At 38.9% G+C, this 13,502-nt stretch overlaps 1 protein-coding gene across 1 annotated transcript; it reads left to right on the top strand.

Moving 5' to 3' along the window:
- Positions 1–323: 323 nt before the first annotated feature.
- LOC139125759 (guanylate-binding protein 4-like) lies at positions 324–3,520 on the top strand. Its single transcript, XM_070691855.1, has 5 exons — positions 324–336; positions 968–1,201; positions 1,573–1,780; positions 2,320–2,389; positions 3,380–3,520. Exons 1-5 carry the CDS (start codon positions 324–326, stop codon positions 3,518–3,520), a joined length of 666 nt encoding a protein of 221 aa, XP_070547956.1.
- Positions 3,521–13,502: the final 9,982 nt, after the last annotated feature.

The following is a 13,502-nucleotide window of genomic DNA, read 5'->3' as shown; positions in this document are numbered from 1 at the left end:
ATCAAACATATTTTACCGAAAGTCAAAATAGCAGTGCCTGCACGGATATTTAATATCTAGTAGTAAGCGTCTACTTTGAGGTCGAAAACATAGAAGGGCTTCACTGTACCGAGTTACCATGGAAACCGGTCAGTACATCGTTCACCGACCTGTCCGCTAACTCCCCGATGATCCTATTTAAATCAATGCTCTGACTTGTACTCACATCGAGCCATGTAATAAAGTATAAATTGTATCTTCAAAATGAAAGGAAAGAGAAAAGTAGCTACGTTATATCATGGACAGAAGAGGGGGAAGATGACCTCTGTAATGTCCATGGTAGTATGGCAGATTCCGGTATGAGTTCCTAAAGCTTTTATTACATGCCTCGATGTGAGTGCAAATAAGTGCATTGATTTGAATAGGAACATCTGGGGAGTTAGCGGGCCGGTGAACAATGTAATGACCGGTTTCAATGGTTACCCGGTAGGTGAAGCCCTTCGACGTTTTTTACGTCAAAGCAGACGCTTAACGCTAGATATAAAATATTAATGCACACACTGCTATTTGATTTTCGTTAGCCTAAAATCTGTTTGATGCTGGTCGATAATGGTAAAATTGTTAAAAAATACTCTGCGTGTAACTAAATGCCATATACCATTAACGGTGAAGAGGCATGTAATAAAATATTATTGCCTGAATACATGGGTTCATGTGCCCTCGCAGCAGGAGACAATTTGCCCTCCTAGCGTCGGGCAAACTGTCACCTGCTCTCGGGCACATAAACCCATGTATGCAGGCAATAACATATAGTATTCCCATCTTTTTCCCTGACAATTTTGAATCGACAGGGTTCTAAAAAGTGACCCTCCCCCATTTCCCCGCCCATCCCCACCTGTAATTACTGAAGGCCCCCAAGAGAGCTTCAGAAACTTATAGAAAGAACTGCGATATAGTGAGCCACGTCCCTTTTTACTTTGTTTTTAAGATAAAGTTCATACAAGTATTCCTCTCTGCTTCCCGGACAACTTTGAGTGGGACAGAGGAAGCGGGACACTCGTCAAAAAACGTCAGGCACGAGGAAAGTTGGTAGTGTGTGAAGACGCTCTGGAGATCCTACGTTCCATCGATGGTCCAATCTGTCCGATAGCAGTGACTGGCCCTGCTAGGTGTGGAAAATCATACATAGCCAGTCAGATGGTTGAACCAAGGCCACATGATTGTGTGTTGAAACATCAAGCACAATGCAACCACAAACCATGGGTGTGTGCTTTACAATTTTAGAGAATACACGCTAAAGTAACGTTTTCAACTGCACGAGGTGCTGTTTGTCATGATTAAACTGGCGTCGGAAAATACTTATAATAGTTTCGCCAAAACGACAATGAAAAATTAACGGTATGAAAGAAATCGGATTTGATATAAAGTATACACGAGAACGGTGAGATGAAATTTAGAAATATAGCATTGATTCAGAGATGGTGAAGAGAACAATATAAAGTGGTGTCACATTTTAACTGCTCAAAAGCTGTTAATAGACTTATCGATATGAAATTATCAGATTTTAGGATTTATTCATTTTCCTTAAACCAGTTGTATGGATAAGCACTGACGTGTTCAAGAAGAAACTGAGGAGAGGAGTTGAAGTAACTGTTGTTGTCATGGACACCGAGGGACTGGGTGCTTACGACGCATACAGTAAAGATGATTTGCAGATGTTTTCGTTGATGTCATTGCTGGCATCTGTCTTGGTCTACAACAGTAGAGGATCCATGACTGGACACGATATAAAGAAATTAAGGTAAATCAGATATAATGATATATTGATCAGTGAGATTTAATGCATGGAAATTCAATAAAGAACATGTTAGATCGACATCTACGTCCTTTGTGTTCATTAATATTTATTTTCAAGTTTTAATAAGACAGGTCCGATTCAACACCAGGTGTTTTTTATATCACAACACAACAAACGTTTATGCAATCTTTTAACATCAAAAACTGCTAAATTGATTGACTCAATGTTGCTGAGCGGGAATGAGATTCGTGTAGCGACCGTTGCCCTCTGTTGTTTCCATATATCACTGGAAGATAAATGGTTCACTTCAATACTGATTCGGCGAGACCTCGACGTTTACCATTTTGTTAGTAACATTTATGATACTCAGTAGATTTTTTAAAGTCGGAAGTCACTGCGGTAAGACTGCAATTTTATTGTCAGAGGAAGGCGCACAATACAAGTTGTATTCCAAGATTTTTGTTGTAGTTCAAGAGATATTTGATATATACGCTACAATAAAAATCAAGTCCTACTTACCACTCGCAAGTTTTTCCTTTTAGCTGGGTTGGTACGCTTGGTAACGTAATTAACGTCGACCAAACGCAAACCGGGAAGAAATCAACAACACAAGTAAAGGACCTCATCAAATTTTTCCCAAATTTTATGTGGCTTCTTCGTGATGTGTCGATGACGTGTCATATCACACGAGGGGATGAAGAAATAGAAGTTGATATCAAAGACTACATTCTTGAAAGGTAAATATCATTCGACAAAAGTCCTCTTTGCAACTTTTCTGTAATGTATTTCATATATTAAAGTACACTTTGAATTGACGTCACGTACTTACCACAAGTGTTGATATCGATAATTCAAGCGTTATTTACACATTGTGGCAACCTCCTGACTATTCTATGCTGCATCTTTTCATTCATAAAACTTAATACTGACAGAATTAGTTGACAAGACAGGTCCAGTATAAAGACAGGTCCACCTTCTCTGCTCCCAAAAATGACATTCTTGTCCGGTAGCGTGGATCGTGTAAAATGATAGTGGTCATTGTAGTAGTAGTAGTAGTAGTAGTAGTAGTAGTAGTAGTAGTAGTAGTAGCAGTAGTGGTTATATTGACCAGTGAGCAAGAACAAGCCACGACGGGCCTATTAGTCACTTCAACATAAACTGCATACATTTAAAGAAAATTTTTCCTGGAAAACATATTCATTAGTTGTAAGTTTTCAAATATAAAACATATGAATGAATAAAACGATACGTTCAATAGCCTCCAAAGTAATGTCTATTAAATCAAGAGGACTTATCGGAAATCATGAGTGACTGCTTGTCGTTTCTTATTTTTCATGACTTTGATAAAGTTTGTGTGCGATGTGTGATAGCGAGTGTTGAGTAGTCGCAGTTAGAAAAATTTAACGTCACTCTTTCTAAATGTGTGGATTTACCATTTCTAACTGTAGTGTTTTCGCTAGGTCACCAGCTACTAGGTGTGTACACTGTAAGTTCTTATCCGTTCGAGAGTTTCCTGGGTTTTCAGAGATAAACTAGTATTACAATCCGTTGAAGAGCGTTGTTGGTGATTGATAAGACAGGCGCTATGTTATATTTTTGCAGGTATTAAAACTGGGAGAAGAAACTGGAGATGATGACGACAGAGTGAAGGAGAGCAACAGTTATCGCAAAGTTTTACTGAAGTCATTCCCCGTGTTTGACGCCTTCAAACTCTCCACGCCATCAATCGATTCAATGTCTTAGCCAACATGGATAAGGGAGAAACTCGCTCCATCTAGGCAAAGACTTTCTCATGGAAGTGGATGGTTTGCTCGACCGTTTAGTTACTATCATGAAACCAAAGAAGGCTTGCCCTACGTCGGCAACATCCATGGAAAACGTGAGTTTGGAGATACTGCATGAGTCTATTTAGTCGATCAACTCATAATTCACGACATCAATTTAAACCTAGTTCGTCCCTTCTTCTCATTTACTTCACGACATACAGGACTGTCATATTTCACAGTCAAAATTAATCTTTTTCTTTAATATATCATGTATATGCAAGTGGTATCTAGTGTTTGCAATGTAAGAACGGCATGCTGAAGGCAATGTTGTTTGTTACGGCGTTAAGGAACAACAATGAAATACGAAATTTTGTTTTAATCTTCCATAAACATGCAGAATTTGCCGAGCTACTTAAAGAGTATGTGTCAGAGTTCTCGTCGTCTGGTGGCGTCCTCAACATTCACTCCATAGGTTCCAGGGTTGTAGAAACCCTTCTTAACGATGTTCAAGAAAAAGCATTCGGAAAGTACACCAGCCAATGGACGAGTTCCTCCGGCCCGTTCTTCCTTGCCCAAACCACGAAATTATCTACAAACACAAGGAGTGTCTTGACCACGTGATGAAGTACTTCAACGCCAAGTCAAAGTACATAAAGGATTCTCAAAGCCTGAATAAACATAGAAACAAACTGTCGGTAAGATATTATTATTCATGAACGTAAATATTCATGTAATAAAATGTTGAAAGTGTGATGTTTCGCCCGTTTCATTTGTCAGTAAACCATCATATCGATGGCCCTGTGGAAAAGGGGAGTATCTCCTATGCTTTAACACAGTGGATACGCCCCACACACTGTGCCATCGACATTACCTAAATTTGTTATACCATAATGACTGTAAAATATTGCATAGATTCCGACATTATTCGACAATATCCCCGTTATACTTACATTTCGATCCACTTACAGTTACGATTGATAACCCTTAATTATTTTATTTTATCCATATTGGCGGTTGAAAGCTACTCCTGACTCCGATAAACAGGCTTCATTTAGTTACCTCTTTTTGCCAATAAATTATTGGGAACCGTGTTTCGAATAAATGAATAAGGACATAGTCTTCACGAAGATCGATTCTCGTTAATCTGTTTTCAAAGCAAGAACTATATTTATCAAAACGTTGTGGCATTTTGCACGCTGCACTTTCATGTCACATTTTGCGCAAAATGCCTTTTCTTTATATTCAGGAAAGGATGGCTGTCTACAGTGACGACGGACGTACATGCATCGGTGGATACATGATGGCATCACTGGCGTCTAATGTTGAGCAATCAGAGGCGTTTTGCAAAAAGATTGTCGATGATCTCTTTAAAGAGAAACTCAAGCCCTTGATGGATTCCTGCAAGAAAGATGATCCTGAACGAACCAGAGACGTTGAATCGGTGATCGACAACGTAGAAACAGAGTACAAAAAGCGTGCACGGGGTCCACTGAAGTGGCAAGTTTACAAAACAGAGTTGGCGGAGGTAAGCGTGGAAGCTTACAAACTATTTGTTTACCGTTCTGTAGAGAATTTCAGCCACAGAAGAATACAGCCAAATTTAGTTTATAGTCAAAAAGATGAATCTAGATTGCCCTTGTTGAAATTTCTGGTAATTTCAGGGGATAATGAAATTTTAATATCCACCTGATAAATTAGGATTAAGAGAATTATGTGATAGAATTTTGAACTAATCTCACTCTGCAAGATTCGACTGATTTTCGCACTCTGTTTATTTCCTTATCATATTATATCTAAGGCTGCTTATTACTTAGTAACGGTTATTCTATTGGGAGTAATATTTCTTTGAAAACGCCATTAAAACATCTTTATTTCAAGTAAGTCCGTCATTAATTATAACCAGGAGAATTTTTACTATATTGCCTATTGTGCCCCATTTCACTTTACATTTTGTTTAAGTATTGAATATTGAGTCGCCAAAACACATTTCGTTCTTTCAGAAAATAACGCTGTTTACTGTTGCCGTATCGGAATCTGACACGAGTGAAGCAAGCGAAGAAATTAAAAATCCACAAGGGGAAGTGAAGAATCCACAAGAGGAAGAGACGAAGTGCAAGGAAGAGGAAAGTAAAGGTGAAGAAACAACATCAGTGTTTACTTCATTTATTATCTAACTTACAAACAGATTCATTACTAGGAGTCAAGCTGGGGGAGGGTGAGAGAGCGAGACAAACAGACAGACAGACTGTCAGACGGACGGACGGACTGAGGCAAAGAAAGAGATGGGGACAAATATACACAGAAAATTATTTACATTTCTCGTCCATGTGTTCCCTTCATAATTCCATCTCATTTTCTCAACAGGAAGCGCAAAATGTGGAAGAACAGATGCTGAACTTAAAAAGAGAGGCAGAGAAAATAATGGTAGGTAAAGTCATGAAGTGCGTGTCTGAACATGGATAAAGTGCGACCTATGTCACTCTTCTCGTAAGGTGTGTGAACAGAATTGCTAGCCTTGTCCTATGTGGTGTATGATATGCAGCCCACAATGCATTAGTGCATATTTCGTGTAAATCTCCCTGTTATCGATGGAGTGACTTTATAAATATGCACTTCTTTATTCAATACAGAATTTGGCAATGACAGAAGACGTCGTAGAGCAAAGGGAGCAAGCAGTCAACGATCGTGAAGAAAGAAAAGCCGCTATCCTTACCCAAATAAATCAGCTACTTCAAAGTCATCCTACTTGACGAAAGAGCTGCAGATCCTCCATGACCAGTTGGAAGAGGAAAGCAAAAAACAGGAGAAAGAAGTGATGCAGAAAAACGACAGCACGGCTTAAGTTAGCACAAAAAGTCGACCGCAGGCTTGGAAATAGGCCACAATTTACAGTGGTTTGCTTTGAAGCATTGGCATTAGACGAACTAGACATATTGTCTAAATCGAGGTGTTGCCAACACTGTCAGGTGCAATTAACAGCTAAGCGGTAACATGAGTCGATCATAAAAAAATCAACTCTGCAAAAGTTGAAACATTGTCTAGCAGACGGTCAGACGTAGTCTAAACAACACCACCACATATGTCCAAGCACTGTCCAAGTCTTATCACTTGCTTTCAGGTGTAGTTGTTTTGACTACATCTGACCTGCTGTAAGACAATGTTTCAACTTTGGCAGAGTTGATTTCACTGTGATCAACTTGAATTACTGCTCAGCTGATAATTACAACTGACAGTGTTGGCAACACCTCAATTTAGACAATATGTCTACTTCGCGTAATGCCAATGCTTCAAAGCAAACCACTGTAAATTGTCATCGTTGTGCATAATGCGAGAAACGTTGTTCAATGCAGCTTTTTAACCTTATTTTCTTATCAGATATACAAAACACGATTGGAACTAATTGGGAATAACTGAATAGTGTAGTAATGTTGGTTTAATCTGCAAATTGAAGGTCGTCTGCTTTTCTTGTTTTGTTATGCACTTGTTTTATGGGTATTGTAATATTACGACTTTCAGTTATAGGGTTCTCAACACTCTCGATGTTCGAATAATTAAAAGAATTCCAATTATCTCAAATTAGTTCAATCGTGTTACAAGTTTTCATCGCAATCAATGCAGCTAAAAAGCTCAAAATTAAAGCAACAGTTAACTCTTATTCTTACGTATGTACTACAGTTTACTTACATCGGAGTGTTGGTGTGTCATCGGACTGCGGAGTAAAGCGGGCTTGCGCTGTATTCTGCTGTCCCACTTTTGCTGTACGCTCGTGATGGGCGCAGAGTACGCCATAAGTCTTAAACCGAACACCCCAAGCATAGTGTGCTTGCATTGTCTCGCCATTGCGGTGGACTTGTTGATACATGTTTTCGTCAATGTCGTTCCAACTTCTAAAGCTTCTTTAATTTTCTGAGACTACAGCGGCAACCTATTCTTCACAGAGCAGGGCCCTATTTTGTCAATTCAGAACGCATTTAGTTTAGTGGCATGAGCAAACTAACATATTGTAAAATGATCCATATGTTGAAATCATTGCATAAGATGGCGGAAGTCGATAGACACACGTATTGACAGTCATTACTAAGAAAATAAATAAATAAATAAATAAATGAGTCATTTAATTATGTATGTATGTTTATGTATCAATCGTCAATATGAACTACTACTAGTGTTTATCAAAGTTCCACTCTGAGCTAATATATCCAAGATATTTACAAGGGACTAAGCCTTCTTCTTCCATTGGGTCCACTGCAGTCACTGATCTAGAACTGACACTGTCAAGTTTAGAACTCTTTACATCCTTGCATGAAAAACAAAGTAATTATGTAATAGTTTTTTAGTGCGTGTCAAAATATTAGGTGCTCTCTAGTGGGGTGGCAGCCTACTGTTTTCTGTTGACTCCGTTGTTTATTGTGTCCAGTTTCTTAATCCAAACAATAAAGAACAGAATCAACATAAAACAGTAGGCTGCCACCCCACCAGAGGGCAACCTGGCATTTGGACATGCACAAAAAACTATTACATAATTGTAACATAATTACTCTTTGACATGAAAGGATGTAAAGAGTGCCGAAATTGACAGTGCAAGTTCTAGAACAGTCACTGTGGTGGACCTAATGAAGAAATGAAGGGCTAAGTCCCTTACAAATATCTGGGATATATAAGCTCAGAGCAGAACATTGATATACACTATGTGTATGTATGTGTGTATGTATATGTGTGTGTGTGTTGGTGGGTGGATGTATGTATGTATGTATGTATGTATGTATGTATGTGAGTAGTAAAGAAAAGGTGGTCAACTGTGATTAATAAGAATTTTACACCCCATTTTATTCATTTATCTACATGGAGCGAAGGAAAAATTAACCATCCATGTAACTAAAGTATGACCCTGACCTATATATGAACTCACGCACGCGCAACAGCTGGCAGCTTGCGCAGCAGTGCATTGTCCTGAACTAAGCGGGGAAATTCCCTGCTGAGTCAGGTCCTGGACTTGCGCAATACAGTAGCTGGCATGTAGAAACTTGTTCTGTCTGACCTAAATACACAACATGTATAAACATGTACGGGAAATTCCGTGTGAGTCATCACCATCAAACTAGCCTATATAAAGGGACTTTTACCCCCCGTTGTCAGTCAGTCGCGGAGTCTAGCTGATGTTGAACACGAAGTTAACTAACTTTCATATCCATTCAATCCATAATATCGTAGATATCGCTCCAGCGGCGGACTAAATCCTTCTTGTTTTTGAATTTCTAGCGCCTGATGAAATATGTTCCTGAATAAGTTCTGACCCCGGAGCCTCTGTTGTTGCGCCTTTTTCTTGTATTTGTGTAAGCAGCTGTTTATATTGCACATAATAATGTTTATATTTCTCTCGTCTCTTTGCTACACCCGTTTTTCCTTGTATTACATCAATAACGACGCCAGGTATAGGAGTTAAGGCTAACAGTACCGGAACTGTTGGAATTGCTGCTATTACAGCAGAGCTTACAAGAATTCCCTTAGTAATATTAAGAGCCATATCAATTCGACCCATTAATTTATAACTTCGTCGATATGCAGCACTTGTTCTTTCTATGTAATCAGCCAACTGTTCAACGCTTTCAACAACTGAGATGTGCATTTTTTACTGTATATGTAAGGGATGATAAAAATAATTGTAGTAATATAGAAAGACAATATGGCAGAAGGAGGAGAAGATATACCACTCCAGGATTTCGATGATGCAAATTTAAATGATGACGATGTTACTGCTGAAACATCTTTTACCGATGATACTTTTGCAAACCCCGATCCTTCAATGGATAGCCCACAGGTTGATCGTTTGATTGGACAGAGAAGAGAACTTACACAAGATATGGCTGAACAACTCTTAGACAAATATAATATTACTAATCCGTATGCACGAAACGAATTGATTATAAATGCTAAGATTATTGGTAATGATCTGTATTATAAAGAAATAAGAGTTACACAGATAAAGGAAGTAGATTTTTAGAGAAATCCACATTAAAAAGTTAAAAGGAGGTTCTGAATTTGTAAACAAAGTATATAAATATAGTGAGCCCGAATATGTGAGTCGTACATTGTATTCTGTAGATGTGGAAAACGATAAAATACGGCTGAGAAGATGACGCCAGAAGACATGGGTATATACAAAGATAAACTGACAGAGTTACGACAAGATGCTTCTGGTAATGCAGATAAAATACAAGCTTTTGAAAATAAAATCGACCAATGGAACAATCTAAACCCGAATATAGAGCTTTTGTTGATGAATTAAAGATGGCAAATATGCGTCTTGATGAGCTTTACAGTGAAAGAGATAAAATTATGTCAGAGCAGACAGAACTTACACCTGAACTCAGAACAAGACTAGCTAAAATATAATCGAATTGAAGTACAACATGATATGATCAGTGGGGCACGTGAAAGACTGGCGTCGACTAGGTCTCTTCGTGATGTAATTTCCGATCCAGAATTGTCACTCAGGCTGAAGCTGACAGAGTTATTTAAACGAAATGGTATAACAATCGCTGCAATACTGACTGCCCTTGGAATGACAATATCAACAATTGCCCTGGCTGTGACTAGAGGAGGAGGGGAGGAGCGGGAGCAGGAACTGGCGGGTCTGGTTCAGGTCCGCCCAAAGTATATACAAAAGCGAAAGAAATTGTAAAGCAATTTGGCGAATGGTTAAAAACCTTGGCCGCAAAAAGTGCTGCTGCAATACCCGGTCTAATCGGTTCCCTCGTCAGTTTTCTATTAAAAACAGCAGGATCGGTTGTCGGATTTGTTGGAGAACAGCTATGGATATTTTAACTGGATTAACATTAGTCATTATAAATAAAATTATGTATTAATATATCACACTCCCTACGGCATCAACATGTTTGGTGAAAAGAATATTGCAAAGTTTCTTTCTAAAAATAAAGACCTGTTTGGTTTCTCCGTCGAATTGGAATGGTGCAAACTCCGACGAGTAAATCGACATATACTTCGAGCAAATCCAGGTGTCCGACTCAAAGATGATAATCTATATCATAACATATTAGCTTTCGTGAAGGAATGTCAAAAGACTAACTTCTTTAAGCGACTAGAATTCATAGCTGTATTCCAGGATACTGAGGATGACCAAGAGGCTCATCATCTCCAAGAATATTGGGTTCTTCGATTGATTCGCGACACAGGCAATCGATTTATCTTTCAGGCAGACGGAAATATTTACGTAAAGATGTGATTAATTTTCTTTTTTTCTTCTACTATATACATTACACGAAAAATGGGGTACGATAGAACATTATCACCGACTTTCACCAACCGAATACCGAATGGAACAAAGTCAGAAAGAACTCATCACGTGATTGCTCATATCCAAGTGAGGCAGATCCAGGCCAGACACTTATCATACGATGTCCAAAGTTAGAAAGCGGAGTACTCTTAGTTCCAGATACTTTCGACCTGGTTTTTGATCTCGAAGTAACGGGAATGAATATAACCGAGTAGTACAAAATGTTGCAAAAAATTTGGTGGAGCGTATGAAACTCACATTTGAGGGTCAGACACTTTTCGATTTGAATAAATATAACCTTATTGAATGTTATCGCGATCTCTTCAAACATAAAAAGGAGAGAACGAACATGACACTGTACGGAATTCAGAACGAAAATCTAAGAAAATTGAGAAGTGGCGCGGCCGATGCAAATGACGACAGGCTTTCAAAATGGGACGATCGTTTACTTTTTGATACATATAAAACAAAATATGCTATTCGTCTCACTCATCCCCTCGTGACAGGTCATGGAGTTGCATATCCAAAAGCGTTAGGGAGTCATATTGAATGGGAAATTACGTTGGCACCCGCCCCCCAATTACTTGTTAGTAATCAGGTTGTTACAACCAATTATAAATTAAAAAACATTCAAATGGAATACGAGACAATTTCTGACCTCGATCTCGCGAGGTCAACTGCTGGTTATTACAACGGTGGAAAAAGTTACCTTTACGAGCATATACATTATTTTAGAATAATCCAATTCAAAGAATCGGACACGGTTATCAATGAAAATGTGAATGTACCACGACGTAGCATTAGAGGTATCGCTATACTCTTCACTAAAAATCAGAATCAGACAGAACTGAACAGTGAACTTTTCTTTAACCCATCCATTGAATCTGTGTCTGTATCAATCGAAGGTATTGCAAATAAAGTGTACGCTCAGAAGATGATACCAAGACAATTTTGGAAAGAAACACGACGGTATTTTGCTGAAGATAAAGATTGGTGTGAAATTGATATAGATGAAGTCGATTATTTGAAGAATAAATTTTGTCTGTTTATCGATCTGCGTAGTTTTAAAGATATTGAGTTTCATGGAAATGGTCTTAAAGTAATGAACACAAAGGACGGAATTCAACTTGAGATAATAAAAATGGACACTTCAATAAAAGGTGGCGACGACGCTCGCGATGATAATATATTTGCCCACGTTTATGTTATTAGCGATGCCCAGGTCACTGTTGAAAATAGTAGATTAAAGTCTTTACAATATTAACCATGACCCGTCATTCCTATCGGCCATGTTTCTGCCAGCCATTCGCCCGTGTCTGGATTGTATAACTGCACACGTTTGATATCATTTGGTGCCATCATGATTTTACTGCGCTTTTCACTACGGATTTCTCCAGCCTTTTTCCGTACAAACTGTACAAACTGTGCCGGCTCCGGCTTCTTCCCAGTTTCAAACAGATCTTTATAATCTTCAAAGTTCAAATGTTTTCTAACACAAACATCTTTCACCCCTTTATTTTTTTTCGTCTCGGAAACGGGAGTTCGAAAAGCATACACTTTCGAGCGTATGCCGACAAAATCAAGAATAGGTTCACCATTCACTCATCTTTAAATTTACCTATCACTTTTTTATTAATCTTCGGAAAGTTGGGGGCTATTGCGGAGCTCATCCCACTAGTATCATATATAGACTTCTCACCATTCTTTTCCACATCTTCTCGGACTATATCATTGAAAGTTACGTCCGGGTCCGGGATCGGCACACTGTAAACAAAACTGTCAGTATCCATGTAGGCTAATCGTATTCCAGGGAACTTGACCCGAAAGTAATTGTAATGCGTCTCATACATAAGCAGCTTAGAAAGTTCAAGCACCGCCGCGCCAATGAAAACTGGTTTTACATATCTATGCTCATCCGTTTTCAGTTCCAGTAGGACACTGTCACAGGAATCGCCATCCTCTTCGGAAGTTATGAAAGTTATATGTTTCATCTATGGATTATACTTCTGAATCTTTTTACGTCCACTATCCGTGCCGTTCCAGTCCGAAACAAATTTAAAGTCTCTGTACTTTCGAACATCTTCTATTGTCTTACCGAACATTGCATTATTCATCAGCTTATAGAAATTCTTTTCAAAATCTGTCCTCCCCTTTGTCCTCATTTTAGTGTTAAAGTCAATATATTTCGCGAGACATGGAGCCTCATCGAAAGCAAGCACCCGATAAATCTTTTTCAATCTCATTCCCATCCGAAGATAGAATTCCAGCAACTTGTAGTGTAAGACGTATCTCTCTCTATCCATCACACTTGTAATCAGTCGACCGCCCTGCCTCGGAAATTCATAGTGATGCGGTGCTAATGGCAAATCGCTGTGTTCTTCATGTAATTCGGCGGGATTCTAAGTCTACTTCTAGAAAACTTGGTGGAAAGGTGGCGCCAGGTCCCCACGCTCCGCCGTCTCGGCCCCTTCTTCCCATTCCTCCCACTCTTCCATCGTCATCCAATGAAGTCCGCCCGTAGGCATTGCCTGACTCATTGCCCAGCCGTAGAGATTGTTTGCATCGAGATATTTTATTTCGGTCACCGGCTTCTCTGGATCGTAATTCGCGCCAGCGTAAGCCGGATGATTTGTCTGTAAATAATGAATATTACACTGGCTGATAC

The sequence above is a fragment of the Ptychodera flava genome (assembly GCF_041260155.1).
Source record: "Ptychodera flava strain L36383 chromosome 3 unlocalized genomic scaffold, AS_Pfla_20210202 Scaffold_26__1_contigs__length_13983176_pilon, whole genome shotgun sequence".
NCBI classification, from domain to species: Eukaryota; Metazoa; Hemichordata; class Enteropneusta; family Ptychoderidae; genus Ptychodera; species Ptychodera flava.
This window is presented reverse-complemented; position numbering and strand designations above follow the sequence as displayed.

Coding starts and splice junctions, on each gene's coding strand:
- LOC139125759 (XM_070691855.1), top strand. Junction 1,781..2,319: donor CACGATATAAAGAAATTAAG/GTAAATCAGATA, acceptor TTTTCCTTTTAG/CTGGGTTGGTACGCTTGGTA. Junction 2,390..3,379: donor GGAAGAAATCAACAACACAA/GTAAAGGACCTC, acceptor ATATTTTTGCAG/GTATTAAAACTGGGAGAAGA.